This window comes from Typopeltis vanoorti, chromosome 6 (assembly GCF_054136105.1).
Source record: "Typopeltis vanoorti isolate ZY-2024b chromosome 6, IOZ_Tvanoo_1.0, whole genome shotgun sequence".
NCBI lineage: Eukaryota > Metazoa > Arthropoda > Arachnida > Uropygi > Thelyphonidae > Typopeltis > Typopeltis vanoorti.
This window is the reverse complement of record NC_143554.1, coordinates 35,131,328-35,155,360: the sequence shown is the minus strand read 5'-3', so window position 1 is coordinate 35,155,360 and position 24,033 is coordinate 35,131,328. Positions and strand designations below refer to the sequence as shown.

Genomic DNA, 24,033 nt, shown 5'->3' with positions numbered 1-24,033 from the left:
TGTATTTCTTTATGCTTAAATTGCCAAGAATTCTTGGCAATTTAAGAGCAATATAGTTGTATTAAAATTCTCAAGATTCAAGAAACTTTAAAATTCTTAGGCCTCCTGTCTGATATTCTTGTTTAATTCTTTATCCAAGCATAAGTAAACAATGTGAACTATCTTCATAACTATGCTACTCGCATAAAGAGCTAATGACTTCACATTAATTAAACCTTAACACTGCATAATGCGCATACCCTTTCAGATGTGTATAATGGTATGCGTTATGGAAAGTGCCACTGCCCGGACCAGTTTCGACCATTACTGAGATCTCATTGGTGGGGAGCCACAATCAAAAGATGCCACCTATCTCTTCTGGCTCAGCAAAATTCATGCATTTCCCATATACAAGTATTGAAAAGGTAAAAGGTATAATACCTTATTGTTAAAATATTCTGGATTAGAGCTAGCTGTTAAAAGTTTTTTCACTTTCCTAAAAATTAAATTAAATATGTCAAGAATTCATTAATCTTCTGGGTCTGGTTCCCACCAACGAGACCTCAATAAAGGTTGAAACTGGTTTGGAGAGTGGTCCTTCACATAATGCATAGCATTATACACACCCAAAAGGATGTGCTTTGAATTATGGAACACTAAGGCAATTAATGTGAGGTTATTAGCCTAATCATGAAGATACTTCATTGGCAAACTTTGTTTGCTTACACTTAGATAAAGGATTAAACAAGAATATATAAATTCTTGGAATCTTTAATGTAAACCAACCTTATCTTAATATAGTTGTATTAAACTCCCTAAGATTCAAGAAACTTTAAATTCTTAGGCTTCCTGCCTGAAAGCAAAGGCTAGCCAACAGCAACTATTGAGGATATCCCTCACAGGACTTGAGGCTTTTAGTCTAATTTTTTTCCACTTATTGTTTTGTGTGTACTTTTACAATTTTAAGATGGTATCTCTGATGATATTTCAATGACTGAGACAAAATACAGGATCCATTAGACATGTGTTTATTTGTATTTCTGTGCTGTATTCATTCCTGAATACAGCACTGTTTTTTTTACCTTTCTGAGGTGATAAATTTAAATCCAAAAAATCAGTTGGGAGGTGGGAAGAAAGCTTTTTTTTTTTTTAATCCAAATTCAGAATGCACATTTTTTAACAGTCTCTGGAAGCTTGTTTTTATAATGTAAGCTGAATGTATTTGCAAACTGTGAAAAAGTTAAGCTTTTAAAAGAGGAGAATTGCTAACAAGATATGCTCCAAGATCAAACTGAAGCAATCTATAAAGTTGGTATTCAGCTGATGTACAATAACCAACAAATAAATTAATATATTTAAAGTTGGATTTAAATTAAATTAAATTTATAAGTAAATAGGTCACTTTTATTTTTAAAATTCAAAATGTACTGAGTAAAATTTTCATTTTTCTTAGTACTACCAATTCTGAAACAAAGGATTTCAGCATGATGCAAATCAACAAACATATTTAGTGGCATTCCTAGAACAAAATCATTATATCTACAGTTAACTTTTGCTAGAGTGAAACTTATCAAGACCAAAAGAATAGTTTGTCGTGGATGCTTTGCTATAGTAAATTTCATATAACTGGACATTGATGCTATGGGGCATTTTGGTGATATGTGCTAGTAAGATGACTGTAATTACATAACACAAGAGTGTAACATTTGCTGTTCTAATGCCAATAAACCATAAACCAACATAACCACAAGATGTTTTCCAAACTTCTTTTACTATACACAGTAATTGTAATTTGAAATATTAATAATTAAGATTTTACAAGGAGTTTGAAATTATAAGAATTTCTTTTTCTTAAAAATTCATTAAATGGATTGTTTTATATAAGAGCAATAAATTAGTGTTAAATGACAAGAATATATATAAGTTCGCAAAATCATTTCACAATAACTACTACAGTTTGGCTGCACTGGTGTAAATAATTAAACTTTTAAAACACATATTGTTCCCCTAGTTGTAATATAACCATACAGTCATGGACTGTAAACATCATATCCTCCTAGTATTAATTTCCCCATGCTGAAATGTGTTAACACATTACGTGTTAATTTCTGTTTCCTCATGTAATGGCATTGCTTCTTATCTCTGTAGCAGATTTTTATTTATTTATTTTTTTTTTTGTCACTCTTCCTCTCAAGAAACCAGAACAAAATAATACAGTATGTGAATTTTTGGCTAGATAATAAAAACAATCCGAAGGCTTTCTTGAATTAAAACTAAATGTTAAAAAATGCAATTATGTGTTAAAGTAATTTTACATCCTTCACAAACAAAATGCACCCAGTAATTTATCAATACAAATACCACAAGCACATACAAAACTTGAAATATTTACATCTTAATTATTTTTTTACCTCTAGATGTAAAAATTAAAGTAAAAACTTGAAAGAGCATAATATATTATACATTGTGCATGTGACCTTGATCTCTTTTAAACCATGTTAAAGTGTTTTATTTGGTAAGTGCTGTATATATAGTTCATCTAATAAACAGCAATTAAATGACAAATACTATCGCCAATTTATATCTGAGGTCAAGTCAGAAACACACATAATGTGTTTCTGACTTGACCCCAGATTAGACACTCCACATGTAGGGTAAAATAACTACCCTACATGTGGAGTGCTAATGCTTATTATCAACCTGTATCTGATATATATGTAATCCTTCTTTTCACAGCCTTCAAATTCACATCAAACATCTAGTTTTGCTTCAAGAATTACAAAACCGAGCATCACTCAACAACTAAGTGCATGCTGTATTATAGAACTTAACAAGTGAGTAAATATTTCTTAAAAGCATACTACACTTGCTTGAAATGAACCTGTTAAAAAAAATAAAAAATAAAAAAATAAATAAAAAATTAAAAAAAAATCAGTGAACAAACTTTTTTTTGGTCATTACCATTTTATCACCTGTCTTACTTATAATGGATCTTAATAATAGCCTGCTAAATTTAATTGCAGATATGAAAATATATTGATTCTTGATTTTATTTCATCACTTCCAGGTTTCTCATTTTCTAAAATTTGATTACACTTATTATACAAGATTTTTTTTTTATGATAATACTGAATTATATGAACTTAATCACTTATAAGCTTAAGGTGTATTTTGTTGTATATGTGATGTTATAAACTCTTCAGAAGACTTTGGATTCCTTTTTTTAAGTTCCTCTTCTGTTTGCCATTCAACTTTCTGTCTGTTTTCTTTTACTGCTCTCAAAACTCGATCCATAACCATCTTTTCTGTCAATACTCCATCTGTTGATTCATATGCTGCAGTCTAATACAAATAATACATGTTAGCAAATGATACATATTAAGAAACAGAAGTTGACTATTAATTAAATACCATTTCATATCAACTAAGTTGTGATTAGATTAGTAAATGTAAAAATTTCATTTACTAATGTAAATACTTATGCATTAAAATTCTAATATTAGTGTCTAAACATTGAAGATGAACTTTGAGCAATTCCTTTCTAGCTATCAAAAGCTTCACATTTTGATCCCTTGACTAATTTATTCAACTCTTAGTTTTTTTTTCTGGCTTATATATCTTAAGAACAGAAATTGACACTATAAAATTTTACAGAGTCACTAATTTGAGAGAGAATAAAACTATGTTTAAACATGAAATTTTGATAATCATGGAGTGTAGTTTTAGGTGGAGGCAATAAGAAACATAAAGCTTTACATAGTTTTACCATCCATACCAATTTTTGCATGCTTCACCTTTGCCTCTCTTGGGCAATTTATCTAAAATTCAACCTGTTTTTTTTTTTGTTTTGTTTTATCATCATCAAATTCCTGACATGTACCCTCAAGGGGTGTACAGGATATTACGATAGTACTAAATGAAGAACTTACATCATTAATAACTTCCTATCAACAATTTTCCTCCAAATCAATCTGTTATTTGCCAGGATCCCAACATTATCAGATCTTATATTTCTGTCTTCTAAGGCACTTTTTACTGTATCAATCCACCCATACCTCAGTCTTCCTCTGGGTCTTTTTCCTGCCAAACTGGCAGAGAACACTTGTTTTACTGATCTTTCCTCTCCTATTCTGTTTAAGTGACCATACCACTTAAGAATGCTGACAATGCAAGTGGTTTCCTAATGGTCTCGTTTTTTGATATAATATTGCCAATGATGCCACCTGTTCATGTCCCTAATCTTTCTTAGGACTCTCATATCTGTGGGTCTTTCATCTTTGATCAAGTGTTCTATTTCTAATCCAGCTCTCATATACGCAAGTTAAAATTGGTTTGAACACTGTCTTGTATACAGCTAATTTAGTATTTTCACTAATTTCAATCTCATTCCATATAAATTTATTCAGTTGACTTCCTACCATACAGCTTTGTTGATTTTGTTGTCTATTTCCATATTTAATTAACAATCTTCACCAAAAATTGTGCCTAAGTAGCTGAAATGTTTTATTTGTACTATAGGTCTCCAATCACAATGCAGTTGATATTTTCAATGCTTCTACCTATTTTCATTGTCTTTGTCTTGTTACTGCTGACCATCGTACCATATCTATTACAACAGTTATTCAATTTAGTCAGGGAATCTTGCAGCTTTGTACTGGATTTATTTAAAAGTATAACATCTACATAAAGTAAAGAGCTGAGATTAATATCTCCAATTTTGATATCAAGTTTAATCCTGTTTTCTTTCATAATGTGATCCATATAGGAATAACAGAAGGGATAACATACATCCTTGTCTGACACCAGATTTAATATCAAACCATCTTCCTGTACTTCCTTCAATTCTAACTGCTGACTTACAACCCAAACAAAGACCAAGTATTGCTTGATATAATGCTCCATTGACACCACACAACTGTAGCATTTTGAATAGCTTCTCTCTAGGCTTGTCATATACCTTTTACAGGTCTACAAAACTGAAATACAGATCTTTGTTATATTCCCGTGATTTCTCTTTGTTGTAAGTGAAAATCTGATCCTGACAGCTTCTATTTTTATTATTTTTATTATTATTATTATTATTAAGAGAGACCTCCAGGGAATCAGAGACTCATCGATGGAGGCCAAGTACTACACACATTAGCTATTATTTATTCTTGAATTCATTCACACTGCTTGCACACACACAACATTTAATGTGTGTGCAATCTATTCCAATCATGCACTGCCCTATGAGAGGAAAAATCTAGCCCTCACGACCGTTCTTAGCAGCATTCATTCTCAGCTTCCAAGGATACCCTCTTGTCCTTTCTCCACCCTCCATGAAATGAAAAATTCCATCAACTGAAATCCTGTATGACCACCCCCTTTTGGAAGTTTGTACATCTCAATCATATCACTCCTCTTTCCCCTGTTTGCTAGTGTCTGCAGTGTACAAATTCTCAATCTTTTTTTGATAATCAGTATTCCACAATTCTGATATCCTTTTTACATTATCTCAACTGTATCAGAATCACAATGGAAACCAGGAGATCAGACCTACAAACAATAGTTTAAATGAAGTCCTATCAAGAGCTTGAAGCAAAGAGGCAAAAGCACATAATTACTTTTACATGTGAAAGTTTGTTTAAGCATTGCAATTATCTTTTGAGTTGTATTTGCAATCTTTGCTACATGGCCCCTGAACTTCAACTTGCTATCTACTAACACTCCATGATCCCCAGCCTGATCAGTTTCTTCTAGCATAATCCTACCAATATAATATGGCATTGGATAGCTAATCATGCCAACGTGCATGACTTTGAATTTACTGATATTGAACAACTGACATCAATTTTCCCATGCCCACAATTCCAGCCTATTCAAATCATTCTGCAAGTACTGCATATCAGCAGCATTCCTGATTATCCTACCAATCTTTGCATAATAGGCAAATAGCTGTATGTCGCCTGTCAAATCCTTCCCAATATCAGTGATGTACTGATTGAACAACAGTGGACCAAGGACTGATCCTTGTGGTACACCACAAGTTACCTTAAATCTTGCAGATTCACATCCCATTTATACCACTTTTTGATATATATCAGTCAGCCATCCTCTTAACCATGCTAATATTTTATAATCTAAACACATCATCATCATCAAATTCCTGCCATGTACCCACAAGGGGTGTGAATAGTACTATATGAAAAAATTATATCATTACTAACTTCGTATCTACAATTTTCCTCCAAATCAGTCTGTTACTTGTCAAGATTCCAACATTATCAGATCTTATATTTCTATCGTCTAAGGCACTTTGTAGAGTATCAATCTACCTATATCTTGGTCTTCCTCTGAGTCGTTTTGCTGCCAACCTGGCAGAGAACACTTGTTTTGCTAATCTTTCCTCGCCCATTCTGTTTAGGTGACCATACCACCTGAGATTAGCTCTGCTAATGCATTCCTGGATGCAGACAATGTCAAGTACTTTCCTAATATCCTCGTTTTTAATATGATATTGCCATTGATGCCATCTGTTCACGCCTATAATCTTTCTCAGGACTCTCATATCTGTGGTCTCTAGTCTTTGGTCAAGTGTTTTACTTCTGACCAAGCTCTCAGAGCCATACATTAACACTGGTTTGAACTAATTTAGTGTTCCGGCTAATTTCTCTCTTATTCCATATGAATTTATTCAATTGACTTCCCACCATACTAGCTTTGCTGATTCTGTTGTCTATTTCTATATTTAATTTACCATCTTCAGTAAAAAGTGTGCCTAAGTAGCTGAAATGTTTTACTTGTTCCACAGGTTCTCCATTCACCACACAGTTGACATTTTCAATGATTCTGGCTATTTTCATTGTCTTTGTCTTTTTATTGCTGACCTTCATACCATATCTATTACAACAGCTATTCAATTTAGTCAGAGAATCTTGCAGACTTGTAGCGGATTTATTTAGAAGTATAACATCATCCGCATAAAGCAAAGACCTGACATTAACATCTCCAATTTTGATATCATGTTTAATACCACTTTCCTTCATAACGTGATCCATATAGATAATGAATAACAGAGGGGATAATGTACATCCTTGTCTCACACCAGATTTAACATTAAACCATCTTCCTGTACTTCGTTCAATTCTAACTGCTGACTTACAACTCAAATAAAGACTAAGTATTGCTTGATATAATGCCTAATTGACACCATATAACTGCAGCGTATTGAATAGCTTCTCTCTTGGCACCTTATCATATGCCTTTTCCAAATCGACAAAACTTAAATACAGATCTTTGTTATATTCCCATGCTTTCTCGACTATTTGTCGTAAAGTGAAGATCTGATCCTGACAGCCTCATTTTGGCCTGAATCCAGCTTGTTCTTCACCAAGCTTTTCTTCCACAATTATTCTCAACCGTTTCTCAAGTATACTTGCATAGATTTTGCCAGGAACACTCAGTAGGGAAATACCTCTGTAATTCTCACATTCAGTTTTATTTCCCTTTTTATATATGGGTACTATGAGAGCTCTACTCCAATCATCAGGAATTCATCCCTCTGTACAGGCTGTCTGAATTATGCAGTGCAGCCACCGTAAGACTCTTATACCACCATACTTCAGCATTTCTGGTCGAATATCATCTACTCCAGCTGCATTTCCACATTTCAAGCCTTTGATGGCTTTTTCTACTTCAAGTATGGATATGTATTACTGCATGCATGCCTGGTCAGTGTTTTTTTACCACTGTGCTGTCATCACTGCTTGTTTCATTTAGCAGTTTTTCAAAGTAATTACTCCATACTTCAAGGATATCTTTTTCTCCAGTTTTCATGTCACCTTTATCATCTCTAACTCCTTTTACAGCACTCTTTCCTCCATTCCTAAGCTTCTTCAACAACCTCCAGAATATTTTGCCACATTCTTGATATTTATTTTCTATATTCTTGCCAAAGTCCTCCCATGACTTTTGTTTAGCTAGTTTTACACAGTGTTTAGCATTCTTGCATTTGTCTCTATATTCTCTAAGAGCACAAGCTGACTTATTTGCCAGGAACTTTTGATATGCTTTCTTCTTTTCCTTCACTGCCTCTTTAACTTCCTGTGTCCACCAGGGAGTTCTGATTTTTTTAACCTTGCAGACAATCTCACCACATGCCTCTCTGGCAGAATCAATCAATGTTTTCTTCAGAGTTTGCCACTGAATCTCCAAGGTTTGATTCCCGTTCTCAAACTCTTTCATTTTTTCTTCAATAATCTTTGTGTATTTTAGTCTACAGTTCACATCTGAGAGCTGCTCAATTTTTATTCGCTTTAAAACTTTCTTACATGTTATTCTTTTCAATATGAAATTCAATTTTATTCTGCTCAAGACTAAATAGTGATCACTTCCAATTTCAAATCCTCTGTACACTCTGCTGTCCTGCACCAGGGAGAAAATATCACTATCAACAATAACATAGTCAACGAGACTTTTCTTATTCCTAGCCTCTTCTCTCCATGTGAATTTGTGCACATTTTTATGTTGGAACATGGTGTTAGTAATAACCAGTCCATGTCCTGAGCAGAAATCCAACAGATATTTGCCATTATTATTAGCTTTGCTCTTTTCTCCAAATTTTCCCAAAATATTTTTGTATGTCTCACAATCATTTCCTACTCTGCTATTTAGATCCCCAACAAGGACCAACTTTTCATTTTTCATTGTGTCAGTTGCTTTTTCTAAACCCTCAAAAAATTCCTCCACTTCTATCTTAGTAGAACCTTCTGTGGGACCATAGGCACAAATAAGTCTCATTGTCCAGATCCCCATTCTCATATTTGCCCACATTACTCTACTTGAGACTGACTGCCATTCAAGAAGATTAGCCTCATATTTTGTGTTGAATACTATGGCTACTCCTTCTTTTCCTTGATTGTCATTGCCTGAATATAACATTTTGTATTTATTGCTCAGAAAGATCTCACCAGTTTTGGTCTTTTTTGTTTCAGTCACCCCTATTATGTCGATCTGGTACTTATCTAATTCCTCAGCTAGCTCCATTTCTTTGCCATTCAGGCTTCTTACGTTGATAGTACCGATCTTTAACTCTGGTGATGTTGAGTTGGGGTTTATTTTCAGATTTGTTCCAGTAGCTGACTTTTCGCTGTTTGCCCTGGTTCCCTGGCGAAAACAACGGGGGCCTTGTTTAACCGGGCAACGCCCCAGCCAGCATGAAATTTTGTCATGTTGTACCATCATTCAATATTTTGGTTTAACATAAGAATACAATTTGGTCGGCTAAATCCCAAATTGCCAGCCCATCCTCGTCCGTTCAGTATCCAAGTAGATACCCAACATGGTGCACCACGAGAAGGTGAGGATTGGACATTAGGTCAGAAACCCTGGTCGGTTCTCCGCATTCCTTTAAAGGCTATGTGGAGGTCTCCTCTCAGTTATACAGCTTTGACCCTTGAGCACCCCTAATATTCTCCAATTTATGCAACAGTCTTCCATGCTGTATTCTGTCAAAAGCCTTAGCAAAATCCAAAAGTATCATGGTATACCCATTATTATAAAATGTGAACAAGTTGTTAAAACGTGACCTTCTCTCAGTAAACCCATGCTGTTCATTGCAAAGTAGAGATTCACTGTCAACCCATTTTTGAATGCGAGCTCTAACCAATTTTTCCAAAATCTTCACTACCAGTCCTGGGATACTGATTGGTCAATACATCGGTCTTTGTACCACCCTTATGCAATGGGATTACCATACGTTCTTTCCATTTCTGTGGAATCTTACCTGTTCTGAGTCTCAAATTATATAGTCCAGTCAAAGGAATAGTCAGTTTAGCTGAATACTCTTTTAGCACTCATGTTGATACTCCATCAGTCCCTATTTCTGATCTCTTATTCAGTTTGTGCAAAAGCTCTAATACTGCCTTTTCGAGCACCTGAGTTTCTTCAGAAGAGGTTTTATTAATATATAAATAAATATATATAAAATATGAATTCCGCCTATGAAAACTGAGAAACCTATAGTACATTATTAGAATGGAATAATAAAGGGGTTAGATAATGTGAAACCTTGACCATACCATATTACTGTAGGCTATATGAACACATAGAGGAGTTATTACTAATTTAAAGAGTCAAATATTTCAATAGGGGTGCTTAAGGGTCAAAGCTGTATAACTGAGAGGAGACCTCCACATAGCCTTTAAAGGAATGCGGAGAACCGACCAGGGCTTCTGACCTAATGTCCAATCCTCACCTTCTCGTGGTGCACCCTGTTGGGTATCTACTTTGATACTGAACGAACGAGGATGGGCTGGCAATTTGGGATTTAGCCGACCAAATTGTATTCTTATTGGTTAAACCAAAATAAAAAATGATGGTACAACATGACAAAATTTCATGCCGGCTGGGGCGTCGCCCGGTTAAACAAGGCCCCAGTTGTTTTCGCCAGGGAACCAGGGCGAACAGCGAAAAGTCACCTACTGGAACAAATCTGAAAACAAACCCCAACTCAACATCACCAGAGTTAAAGATCGGTACTATCAACGTAAGAAGCCTGAATGGCAAAGAAATGGAGCTAGCTGAGGAATTAGATAAGTACCAGATCGACATAATAGGGGTGACTGAAACAAAAAAGACCAAAACTGGTGAGATCTTTCTGAGCAATAAATACAAAATGTTATATTCAGGCAATAACAATCAAGGAAAAGAAGGAGTAGCCATAGTATTCAACACAAAATACGAGGCTAATCTTCTTGAATGGCAGTCAGTCTCAAGTAGAGTAATGTGGGCAAATATGAGAATGGGGAACTGGACAATGAGACTTATTTGTGCCTATGGTCCCAGAGAAGGCTCTACTAAGGTAGAAGTGGAGGAATTTTTTGAGGCTTTAGAAAAAGCAACTGACACAATGAAAAAGGAAAAGTTGGTCCTTGTTGGGGATCTAAATAGTAGAGTAGGAAATGATTGTGAGACATACAAAAATATTTTGGGAAAATTTGGAGAAAAGAGCAAAGCTAATAATAATGGCAAATATCTGTTGGATTTCTGCTCAGGACATGGACTGGTTATTACTAACACCATGTTCCAACATAAAAATGTGCACAAATTCACATGGAGAGAAGAGGCTAGGAATAAGAAAAGTCTCATTGACTATGTTATTGTTGATAATGATGTTTTCTCCCTGGTGCAGGACACCAGAGTGTACAGAGGATTTGAAATTGGAACTGATCACTATTTAGTCTTGAGCAGGATAAAATTGAATTTCATATTGAAAAGAATAACATGTAAGAAAGTTTTAAAGCGAATAAAAGTTGAGCAGCTCTCAGATGTAAACTGTAGACTAAAATACAGAAATATTATTGAAAAGAAAATGAAAGAGTTTGAGAACAGGAATCAAACCTTGGAGATTCAGTGGCAAACTCTGAAGGAAACATTGATTGATTCTGCCAGAGAGGCATGTGGTGAGGTTGTGTGCAAAGATAAAAAAATCAGAACTCCCTGGTGGACACAGGAAGTTAAAGAGGCAGTGAAGGAAAAGAAGAAAGCATATCAAAAGTTCCTGGCAAATAAGTCAGCTTTTACTCTTACAGAATACAGAGACAAATGTAAGAAAGCTAAACAGTGTGTAAAACTAGCTAAACAAAAGTCATGGGAGGACTTTGGCAAGAATATAGAAAATAAATATCAAGAAGGTGGCAAAATATTCTGGAGGTTGTTGAAGAAACTTAGAAATGGAGGAAAGAGTGCTGTAAAAGGAATTAGAGATGATAAAGGTGAAATGAAAACAGGAGAAAAAGATATCCTTGAAGTATGGAGTAATTACTTTGAAAAACTGCTAAATGAAACAAGCAGTGATGACAGCACAGTGATAAAAAACACTGACCAGGCATGCAGTCAGGAATACATATCCATACTTGAAGTAGAAAAAGCCATCAAAGGCTTGAAATGTGGAAAGGCAGCAGGAGTAGATGATATTCGACCAGAAATGCTGAAGTATGGTGGTCTAAGAGTCTTACAGTGGCTGCACTGCATAGTTCAGAAAGCCTGGACAGAGGGACGAATTTCTGATGATTGGAGTAGAGCTCTCATAGTACCCATATATAAAAAGGGAAATAAAACTGAATGTGAGAATTACAGAGGTATTTCCCTACTGAGTGTTCCTGGCAAGATCTATGCAAGTATACTTGAGAAACGGTTGAGAAGAATTGTGGAAGAAAAGCTTGGTGAAGAACAAGCTGGATTCAGGCCAAATAGAGGCTGTCAGGATCAGATCTTCACTTTACGACAAATAGTCGAGAAAGCATGGGAATATAACAAAGATCTGTATTTAAGTTTTGTCGATTTGGAAAAGGCATATGACAAGGTGCCAAGAGAGAAGCTATTCAATACGCTGCAGTTATATGGTGTCACTGGGGCATTATATCAAGCAATACTTAGTCTTTATTTGAGTTGTGAGTCAGCAGTTAGAATTGAAGGAAGTACAGGATGATGGTTTAATGTTAAATCTGGTGTGAGACAAGGATGTACATTATCCCCTCTGTTATTCATTATCTATATGGATCACATTATGAAGGAATGTGGTATTAAACCTGATATCAAAATTGGAGATGTTAATGTCAGCTCTTTGCTTTATGCGGATGATGTTATACTTCTAAATAAATCCGCTACAAGTCTGCAAGATTCTCTGACTAAATTGAATAGCTGTTGTAATAGATATGGTATGAAGGTCAGCAATAAAAAGACAAAGACAATGAAAATAGGCAGAATCATTGGAAATGTCAACTGTGTTGTGAATGGAGAACCTGTGGAACAAGTAAAACATTTCAGCTACTTAGGCACAATTTTTACTGAAGATGGTAAACTAAATATAGAAATAGACAACAGAATCAGCAAAGCTGGTATCGTGGGAAGTCAATTGAATAAATTCATATGGAATAAGAAAGAAATTAGTCGGAACACTAAATTAGCTGTATACAAGACTGTGTTCAAACCAATTTTAACTTATGGATCTGAGAGCTGGGTCAGAAGTAAAACACTTGACCAAAGACTAGAAACCGCAGATATGAGAGTCCTGAGAAAGATTAGATTCGTGAACAGATGGCATCAATGGCAATATCATATTAAAAATGAGGATATTAGGAAAGAACTTGACATTGTCAGCATCCAGGAATGCGTTAGCAGAGCTAATCTCAGATGGTATGGTCACTTAAATAGAATGGGAGAGGAAAGATTAGCAAAACAAGTGTTCTCTGCCAGGTTGGCAGGAAAACGACCCAGAGGAAGACCAAGATATAGGTGGATTGATACGGTACAAAGTGCCTTAGACGATAGAAATATAAGATCTGATAATGTTGGAGTCTTGACAAGTAACAGACTGATTTGGAGGAAAATTGTAGATAGGAAGTTAGTAATGATGTAATTTTTTCATGTAGTACTGTCATATCCTGTACACCCCTTGAGGGTACATGGCAGGAATTTGATGATGATGATGATGAATATTTCAATAAGAAAACTTACAGATTATCTTCAGTAACTGACAAAAATGGGACAACAATGGATTTCATAAATGAGAAGCGAGGTGTGTGTGATATATGAAATACATGCACACTTTTTTTTTTTTTTTTTGTATATATCAATCTTACATCTACTGTACTGTGAATACTATAGCATACTGTCTGTTTCCTACTTATGAAATTCATTGTTTCTTCTGCCATTTTGAACAGTAAGTTGCACTAAAAATTATCTGTGAGTTTCAGATCAAAATATGTGGTTATTCAGATTAATAATACACTTTCTTGTGTCTCATGTTGTTATAGTCTACAATTATGTCTCAAGTACCATTTAAAACTCCCATATTACTTTTTCCAGTCACTTCAGGTCTCCAATAAGTAGGGTAGTGGTGGTCTTGGTACCAGCAATGAATTTTATCTATTGCTTAATTTATTTACAAACATATACATTCAGAATGAGACTGGAACTGCTATAACCTGTTAGTTTAAGAGTAGAGATGCTGTCTACTCAGCCAACCAATGCAGCAGCTCATATCACAAAACATAAGTTTGTGATACAAGGATTTTTCTTTCTTTGTCAAATTCGCCAAAAGTATCAAGAGGTTTGGAGGGGGGGGGGGGGGAGAGATAAAGGTTGAAGTCAGTCTGGAGAGTGATTTTCACCCTAATGCAAAGCATCATACATACTCTGTGATGGAAGTGCATTTTGCATTACATCATGGTATAAAAGGAGCAACATTATGTGAAGCCAAATGCATCCTGTACAAGTAGTTTCATTGAAAAAGATACACAGTAGATACTTAATGTACCACCTTTTGTTTTCTTATTATGCTAAAATATGGATAAAAACAACAATTTATTTTCTTGTTAGGTATAATGAATTTGAATTCAACCCAGCAAAAATAAGTTTCTGTGTACTTACGTAAAGAAGAAATAATAATGATGATGATAATCAAATATGACAGCCCAACTGGTTGAGTAGATAGCATTTCTGTTCTTCAGCCAACAGACTGGGGGGATTCAAATCGCACCTGAGCATGCCTCTTTGTGAAGGTCTTCAAGTGATAGGTGGGTTTCATCAACTAGTGTGAGACTGCAACCATACTTATCAAGTGCCTATATACAATGAAGTTCATTGATAGGCTACAGATTTATTGAACATCTGAAGAAATAGAACTGGCAGGTTGAACATTATTTCTCATCATATGAATCAAATAAAGCCAAGTGGATCTTCTAATCTTTAATTTGAAGCAAAAAGCTAAAATTTCAGCCTCCTAAGATCTTGTTTTCCATATATGAAAAAGAAAAAAAAAAATGTAATGCTATTCAGAAAATATACTGCAAGCAGATCTTATTCATTCTCCACCAGCTGAGTTGTTGAAGGGGGGGGGGGGGGTTAAATCTTGTATAAAAGGATTTTAGAATAAAATTTCTTCTATACCGACTTTACTTGGGAAATAAAATTAATTTAATATACTAGTAATTTGATTAATACTTCACTTAATTTTTCTGCAATAAATCTGAAAAAAAAAAAAATGCTAGAATAAATTGTGATATGAATTGTACAGACAAAGAATTAACTCAGACAGGATTAAAATGTAAGACCATCAATTGCAACTCGAGAAGGTCGACAAAATACGAGGTTTCTGGACTTAACTCAGTGACAGCTGGGTGGCTGAGAAGATCCCTCCAAGAAAATCCGGGTGATTCAAAGTGTAAGAGTTCCAAGGTCAGTACAACAGAATAAAAGGGGAATGAATCGACGGAAAAGAGGCTTTTTTGGTGCAAGGCTGTTCGGCAGAGGCTTTTTGGAAGCTAGGCTTGCTGTTGTTTTTCTGTTCCTGCACTGGCTGCGAGGAGTTTCCAGTGTGTCCTACCGTTCCAAGGATGAGAGATCCATGTCCTACCAGCCAATGCCCGACATTGATATAGTTTTCATAATAGCAGTGATGGAATACTCCAGGGTTCCCATTGCTAAATTCCTTAGCGACCTCCGTGTGTGAAGTATCATCGATATCGTAAAAAGTGTAAAAATTTACCGGAAAGTAGATGAAGGTGTCAACAATCTCTAGGATCTTATGTAATGAACTGGATGACAAAGTAACAAGTAAGAATTTTGTATAGGACTTTCCTAGATGTGAAATTAATAGCAAAGATTGCTGAATTTTTTGTTTGTTAGCATAAAGAACAGTAGTAAGGATGGAAAGCCTGTTTTATTAAAATAAGTGTGAAGTAATTTGCAGAGTTTTGAGGAATTTGATATTGTTATATATTGAAGAAGGAAATTGCATGTGAAAATTTTGTTAAGCCTAATATCATATATAGTGTTAAATTCTGAATGAGAAAAATTATGGAATAAACAAGATCTCATTCAGAGTTTAACAAGTCAACCATTCCCTAAAGCCATTTTGGTTAATTAGAATTTGTACTGGAATGTTTTTTTTTTTACTGTTTTGTATAAACTTGTAATTGTATTGTTAATTCTTGGAAAGCTAAATATATGCCATGTGTGCTAAACACCAACTTGGAACTTAATCCAATTATGAGTAACACTGCCTCCAGCGATACACGTGCAATAAAAATTGCAAGTCTTACTCTGAGTAAGTAAGAGTCCCACTAGACTGGCTTGTGGCGCTGATTACCCTGCGTTGTTCACAATCCTACTGCTATCGTGCAAAATGGCACTTACGGTCGAAAGTTCGAGTGCTGATTGAAGGAAGAAAAGGCCCAATAGAAGAAAGTAGTAACTCGCAGCCAGGAGATGTCTTAACTCCTATCTTCCTATGGGACGTATGTCTTTGGAGTTTGAGCCGAGAGTTGCCGACGTTCATGTTAATGCAGAGTAAGCATCTGAAGTAGACAAAGGAGCGCTCAGCAAATCTTCAGAAATGTGTGTTTCTGAGACAGTCAACACAGATGCGGTCCAACAGAGACTGAATCTCCTGAGAAGACCAGATATCTGTAGAGGCAAACTTCCTGATGAGCTGCATGTGGACTTGTGACGATCTCCTGTTGAAATACAAGAAAGCGCCATTTTCCACATTAAAGAGGTAGTAATTCGTCAGTCCCAGTAAGAGCTTACATTTCTACATACCATAAATAAGATTGAGGGAAAGTGTCTGATTAAATTATGTAATCATGATAGAACATTTCGTAGTTATTACTAGTGTTCCAAGAGGTGGTGGTTCCTTGTGAACTGGTTGACTCAATTTAGAATGTTTGTTCCAAGGGAACCTGTTTAAGCTTGAAGTATTGTATGTTCCTCGAGATCGTGTGATTAAGAAGTACATAATGTTCTTGTACTAAAGTAGTCTAAATTCAGTAGAATAATTGCCCTAAGAGAAAGAGAGTCTCCATGTCAATTTACTCTTTTCGAGTTTGATAAGTTAGATTATTGTTCCTTGTGCACTTTCTGTTAAAGGACTGCATGGTTCTAGTGGAATGTGTTACCAACTTAAGAAAAAATTAAGTTGAAGGGCCAGAATAAGGTGAACTCATATTGTTAAGATAGCACTTTGTTGATTTCAAGGGAATTGGGCTCTCAAGTAACAATTAAGAGTATTTATAGACCCAATGAGTTGTATAAAAGGTTACCTGTGTAATTTTGAGATGAAAACTAGAAGTGTCCAAAATTGAATAGTGTGCATGTCAATCTCATTATTTCCCATAAGTTATTATCCTTGTGAAAAGTTTTTGTGTATTGTATCTTAATGTTCAGTAATAAATGTATTTTGTCATAACAATGAATAAGTGCTTGCCTGATTAGTCTTCACTGCACCGCTCATAAATTGTTCGAATCATAGCGGGAAACTCATGGTGTACATAAGTGTAATAATTTAACGACCAGGATTGACGATTTTATGCCTTTTGATCTTGATCATTTACTTTAGAAAAATAAGTAATGCATTAGTCACTGATTGCCAATGCCGTGATGTTATAATTTTAAACATCTAGTCTCAGAGTGGCGCAATATACAAATAAATTTCTCTGAGTTGATAAGGGTAATTGAAAGTCAGTGAGAGCAAGAGGATATTTCGTTAGACAATTTTAAGTTCTTCTAGAATCCTTTGAGAGATTCTTATCAGGGTGATCAAGAATTATTGTAGTCTGGCATTAAGGCCCAAAGAGGGAGTACAAGCTAAAAAAATTAAGTGTGGTGGAATAAATTATTTGATGCTAGAAATAGATAATAATAAGACAACGTGATAATTTTAAATTGTAAGGGAACAACAACATAACAATGGTCTGAGTTAAATTAATGTAAAATGTGTACAAGTCTACTCCCATTTCTGAATTATATGTGAGCACATTGAATTGCATTAGTCATTAAGTTTAAGACAGAATGTTTAATTAATCTAGTGGAGAATCAGACACATGATTATTATATTATTTCCATGTCATTTAGTGAATTTGAGTTGGATTAATTTAATATCTGCAGCGTTACTCCTTTTATGTATCCTGATTTAGCATGAATAAATTATTTTGTTTGTCAAATAACTTGCCTGATTCTACCTGACCAATGCACTTCTCATAAAAAGACAGAACCTGTGTGTCCTTAAAAGTAAAAGTAGCCACGACTGACAAATTAGTAGATTAAAAGTTGCTTGACTTAGAGATAAATATTAGATATTTCTGTGTTGTGGTGAGCGCTTTTTTTTCATGTATTGGCTAGCAGATATACAACTCCTGTATGTGATTTCTGATGGCGTAGTCATAAATTCAAATAAATTTTCAGAGATCATTGTGAGAAAAAACCAGCTATTTAGACAAAGGAACTGGCTCCAGGCAGAGGCAATTCCTAATTTCTAAAATACATACACGTGAAGAAGCATAGTCATAACCTTGAGAAAGGGGGGGGGGAATTAAACTGATAGACTGAAAGGATTAAAGGTATTTTCAAGCAATGAGATTATACTCAGCGTTACGACTAAAACAAAGTTAAGATAAGTAAAATAAGTGAGAAAGAAGAAATATTGAATACTGAAGTACAAACATTTTAAAGAGCAATAAAGAATAAATAATTAAATTTTACAATGGCGCAGCCGGCAGGATTTAATCTGCATTAATTAATTAGTCAAATTGTGGATTATATGATTTTGATAACGATTTTGATATGAGTTTTGATAACGAATCAGGCAGTTACGAAAAAAAAAAAAAAACATTTTTTTTTGTACTTTGAGAAATTTTCCTTGAGAATAAGTTTTAGTATGGAGAGTGAAATTTCAAGTATTAATTAAACTAATAGTGCAACAATGGACAATGTGGAGTTTGTTGGAAGGTGGACAGACTTCGAACTACTTATCTTGCTCAGGAGCAAATTGGTCAGAAAGGCCAAAAGCTTCTTGTATTCATCCCCAATGCTGAAGGATATCTTAGAATTCTCAAAGTTCAAGGAATTTCCCAGTTCTCCAGAGTAAGAAGTCTAGGCCTAAATCTCTGGAAATTACAGAGATGTGCTCAGGAGAAAAAGGAGAATGTGACTGAGTATTATAATAAGTTACTGACAATTGCCAACAGCCTAAGTGTTCCAATAGAGGATAAACCTCACCTTGACTGGGCAGTGTTTCATCAATTTAGGTTAGGGGTCAAAGAAGTGAAAGAGACTGCCTATAAAAAGAAAATCACAAATCTTGAGGAATGTTTCCTCGCTGTGAAGGAGAAAAAAGAGAGGCTTGGGGACATTTGTCCTGCTTCTACTAGCAGCCACATTAATATTATCAAAAGAGGCTAATGACTCCTCTTGCAGTAAGAGTGAAAAGGGCTCAAGCACAAGTAAGGGAAAGTCTAATAAGGATCAAAATGAAAGAGAAAGATCAGTCAACATCAATCAAGTGACTGACAATACAATGAACATCCCGAAAGAAGTAGGACCCACAAACATGGAAGAGTTACATACATTAATTAAGACAGGAGGTAGAAAGGCTACAATAGCCTATGATGGACTGACTTGATGCAGTTATACAGCAGTGGCAGCAATGACAGCAAAGATCTCTGAATTAACTGTACCTCAACCAGAGAGGAATAATGAGGTGAAAGATAGAAGGGAGCCTCCCAAATGCTTTGTTTGCAATAAATATGGGCACATGGCTCGCAAATGTTTTAGAAACAAGAGACCTTCCAACGGAAATGATAGGTATGAGTCGAACATTGTGCACACTCCTCATAATTATGCAAATAAACCATGGAGGAGAGAGCAAAAGAATCAAGAACACCAAAGGAAATCTAATATGATCATAAAAGGAAAGGTACAAGGATCGCCTTGTGACATATTACTTGATACTAGTTCCAGGTCTCTGTCATAACAGGAGATTATTTTCAAGGAATAAAATCCCGTATATGGAGAGGCATTTCTAAACTAAAGAAACCAATTAGATTATTGGGGATTTCGACATCCGAGATTTATGCGATCAAGAAAGTAAGAGTTAAAATATACTTGAAGGAATTTAATTTATGTGTTTGGCAAGAGTTGTTGGTCCTCCCTAGGACATCTCGCCCGAACGTGCAAATTATTTTAGGAACTAATTTTCTGGAGAGGTACAAGTTATCTTGCGACTTCTCTAGAAATCAGATATTCCTAATGGGGAATAAACGGTCAGGAAAGGGGAACCATAATTTTAGAGATAGAGTTGAGAAATCACATGAAGAGAGAATGCAAAATGAAAATGAAGTTGGGCCGACTAAACTGACTGAAAGAGGTAATGAAACATACTGAAATAATCATACTGATTCTTCAATAGCTTCAGCATCCGAAAGGAAAGTCAATCTGACACCTACCACATATCAAGCCTAAAATTAGTAAATGATCAAGGTGAAAACGTAAGAAAAATTGGTGGAGGGTAATCAAAAGGTAATAATAGTAAACATCATTGAGAAACCTAAAAGATACAGAAGTTCCTATAACAAATCAAGGTGGAACAGGCAAAGAAAACATGAGGTTGATATTCAATCCCAGCAGCAGTTTAATTATACCAATTTCCTGTGTTTTCTTTTTATGCTTAGAAAAGCTATAAGTGGATTGTTAGGTTGGAATTTAGCTATTGCTACAAAGGCTGCACACACTAACTGACTGTGCAAGTTTCATGAGTAAGTTCAATGGAGCATTAATTAGGTTCAAGACTTTAAAGGATAGCAAGGTATAATAATGAGAGTAGAGCATATAATAAAGCGAGGTACAACTCAGGCAACGAGAAAAAGTAAAGGGTAAGATTAAATTTTTGTAGTCAGATCTCCTCAGAAAAATATGCAGACATGAGGTGTTAAAAAATTTTCTTGAAAAAAATTTTTTTAGAGAGAGTAAGCCTATGTAAAATCTTGCATAGAAAGATTTTAGAATATAATTTCTTCTATACTGATTTTACTTGGGAAATAGAATTAGTTTAATATACTGGTAATTTGATTAATACTTAACTCAATTTTTCTGTAATAAACCTGAAAAAAAATGTTAGAATAAATGTTAGAAATTGTATAGACAAAGAATAACTCAGACAGGATTAAAATGTAAGACCTGAAGCTATTGCAACTCGCGAAGGTCAACGAAGTACGGGGTTTCCCAACTTAACTCAGCGACCGGCGGGTGGCTGAGAAGATCCCTCCAAGAAAATCCAGGTGATTCAAAGTGTCAGAGTTCCAAGGTTAGCAGAGCAAAATAAAAGGGGGACGAATCGACGAAAAAGGGGGCTTTTGGTGTGAGGGCTTTTCGGCAGAAGATTTTTCGGTGCGATGCGAAGCTTGCTGTTCCAGTTTTTTGTTCCTGCTTTCGCTGCGAGGAGTTTCCAGCGTGTCCTACCGTTCCAAGGATGAGGGACCCATGACCCACCAGCCAATGCCCGACGATGATAGAGGTTTCGTAATAGCAGTGAAGGAATACTCCAGAGTTCCCATCGCTAAATTCCTTAGTGACCTCCGCGTGCGAAGTATTATTTATGTCATAAAAACGCCTGTGTGTGAAATTTACCGGAAAGTAGATGAAGGTATCAATGTTCTCTAGGATCTTATGTAATGAACTGGATGACAAAGTGACAAGTAAGAATTTTGTATAGGACTTTCCTAGATGTGAAATTAATGGCAAAGATTGCTAAATTTTTTGTTTATTAGCATAAAGAACAGATTTTCTTTCTCCTTATCTGATTATTTTATTAGAACAAATATTAGCAATATCACCTCATTTAGGATTTTTATTTTAAAAATGTGTATATATAGAACTCAGAGAGGGAAAAAAAAATTGCAGAATAGAACCATTTTTTGTCGAAACCTTGTCTTTTTGATAGGTCAGAAAGCCTCTATTATTTAAATAAGTGTGAAGTAATTTGCAGAGTTATGAGGAATTAGATAGTTATATATTGAAGAAGGAAATTGTATGTGAAAGTTTGATAAGCCTTATATATCATATATATAGTCTGAGATAAATTAATGTAAAGTGTGTACAAGTCTGCTCCCGTGTCTGAATTATGTGAACGCATTTAATTGCATTAGTCATTAAGCTTAAGAGAGAATTGTTTAAGTAATCTAGTGGAGAACCAGTCAAGTGATTTTTATATTATTTCCATGTCATTTTACTTAATGAATTTGAGTTGGATTAATTTAGTATGTGTAGTGTTACTCTTTTTATGTATCTTGATTTAGCATGAATAAAAAGGTCCAAACTTATAATTTTCAACAGGAAGTTGTCATTAGCTCTAAAAATATATAAAAAAAAAATAGGGTCTCTCCAAGATGAGATTAATTTTCTTGGGATTATCCTAATCCCAAACATATAAATATTGCATTCTTTGCATCCAAAACATTAGGTTTCGTGTTTTACTTGAGGCATTACTTTATTTTCAAACAGCTTCTAATTCTGTACAAATCACAAATATATCCAACCACTGAATATTACTTTTCTGGGTGCCCTTAGACTTCCCTAAAAATACTGGATTCTGTACAGAAAAGAGCAGTTAGATTGATTTATGACTCTTCTCTCACTAATACACTGCATTCACTTTCACACATGTACTAGGGTCTAAAGACCAAGGCTCACAACATGAATTTCCATGGTAGGATTGCAATAAGCAAGCCCCACATTACCTGAACGTGTAGCATTGTCTTCAGTGGTGCAAAGCGCTTGTACACACCAAGATGTGGAAGCTTGGAAAATCATGTTATGAAGCATACTTTTACAGCCACTGATTAATAATGATGCCATCAGCATTGGCATCATTATTAATTCTACTCTCTCTGTCTCTCAAAATCTCTTCAAACATGTAGCAGCTAATCAACACTCCTTCATAATTAAGTTCCAAATTCATTGAACAAATTTCTCCTCCTCTCTGTTCATCCCTTCTACTGATTTCCTCTGGAACAATCTCCCCCCACCATGTATTTCCCAAGGAATACAATCCACAACTTTTCAAGTCAAATGTAAACAACTTCCTTCTTGTCTATCCATGGTACTAGTACACCATAGTTGACTAACTTCTTGTGAATGGATTCTCCATTTAAAAGAAAAAAAGAAAGATAGTTTTATGAGAACAAACTTTTGCAGTGCAATAAATACACCATGTATTTAATGTATTTAGTGGAATACAAACAGAGTACAATATTCTTTGTGACATGGAAATTAACAAGAGGCAGAGTATGCTGCTTAAAGCTCTGCAGTTGTTGGTGACAGTGTTGTGAGGGCCTATCATGTCATAGCTTTGGTATCACACCATAGACTACTGGATTAGACACTACTTACAAACTTATCCTCTACATGCCTCATGGTGCATAATGCCAAGATCAGTTTCTTTCAGATATTTCTCTCCTGTGCCACTAATTCACCATAACAAGTTTATGGTGGGAGTCAACTAACCTGCTTTTACTTTCTGCAACATTAAAAATAAAAGTGACTGAATACTTCAAGCAAGCAGCTTATGTACACTGTGGCAGAATATAAGCATCTGATATAGATATATCACATTCAGCAAAATAATTTAAATTGGGGGGGGGGGGGGGGATAATGGTGTTAAAAAAAAAAAAGGAGTACTGAATAACAGGATGGAAAGACTGAGGGTGTACTTTTGCATATCCCAAGGTTTCTTGGACCTGTTGTCTTTTTCTTAAGTATGGGGATACCTGAAAAATCAAGTTCACAGTCACAAATTGCAAATATTGGAGAAACTGTGGAGGGCATTACATTCAAGATGCACAGAGCATTTCACCTGACTTATGCCTTACAGTTTGCAAAATATATCCATGTTGAAGGCAGGCAGTATGAGTTTCTCCACTAAGTTTGGTTTATTGTAGAAAATTGTACACTGGTGCCCAAAACCAAAGAATGAACACTATTTCTGAAGATTACAACTGCAAATTCAGATGAATCAGCTCATGGCAATCATTAAACCGACAATATCAAGTAGAAACCTAGTATACATTCAGATTTTCAAATTGCACACAAAGGGGACACTTGGTAGCACTCATCACGATAAAAGGCAAAAGACTGCACTAAGCAAATTGTGTTTGAAGAAAGCTTTTTTGTGAAAGAATAAAGTTGCAAACTTGGATGTCTTGTAATGTCTCAAAGACATCATCTAGATAATTTCAC

At 35.1% G+C, this 24,033-nt stretch overlaps 1 protein-coding gene across 1 annotated transcript in view; it reads right to left on the bottom strand.

Annotated features, from left to right (window-relative positions):
- Positions 1-1,114: 1,114 nt before the first annotated feature.
- bor (ATPase family AAA domain containing bor) overlaps positions 1,115-24,033 on the bottom strand; it is a 353,851-nt gene continuing 330,932 nt past the window's right edge. The window contains exon 14 of the mRNA XM_090394748.1: positions 1,115-3,321. Coding sequence (XP_090250874.1) covers positions 3,139-3,321 — 183 coding nt within the window. The 3' untranslated portion in view covers positions 1,115-3,138. The remainder of the gene's footprint in view (positions 3,322-24,033) is intronic.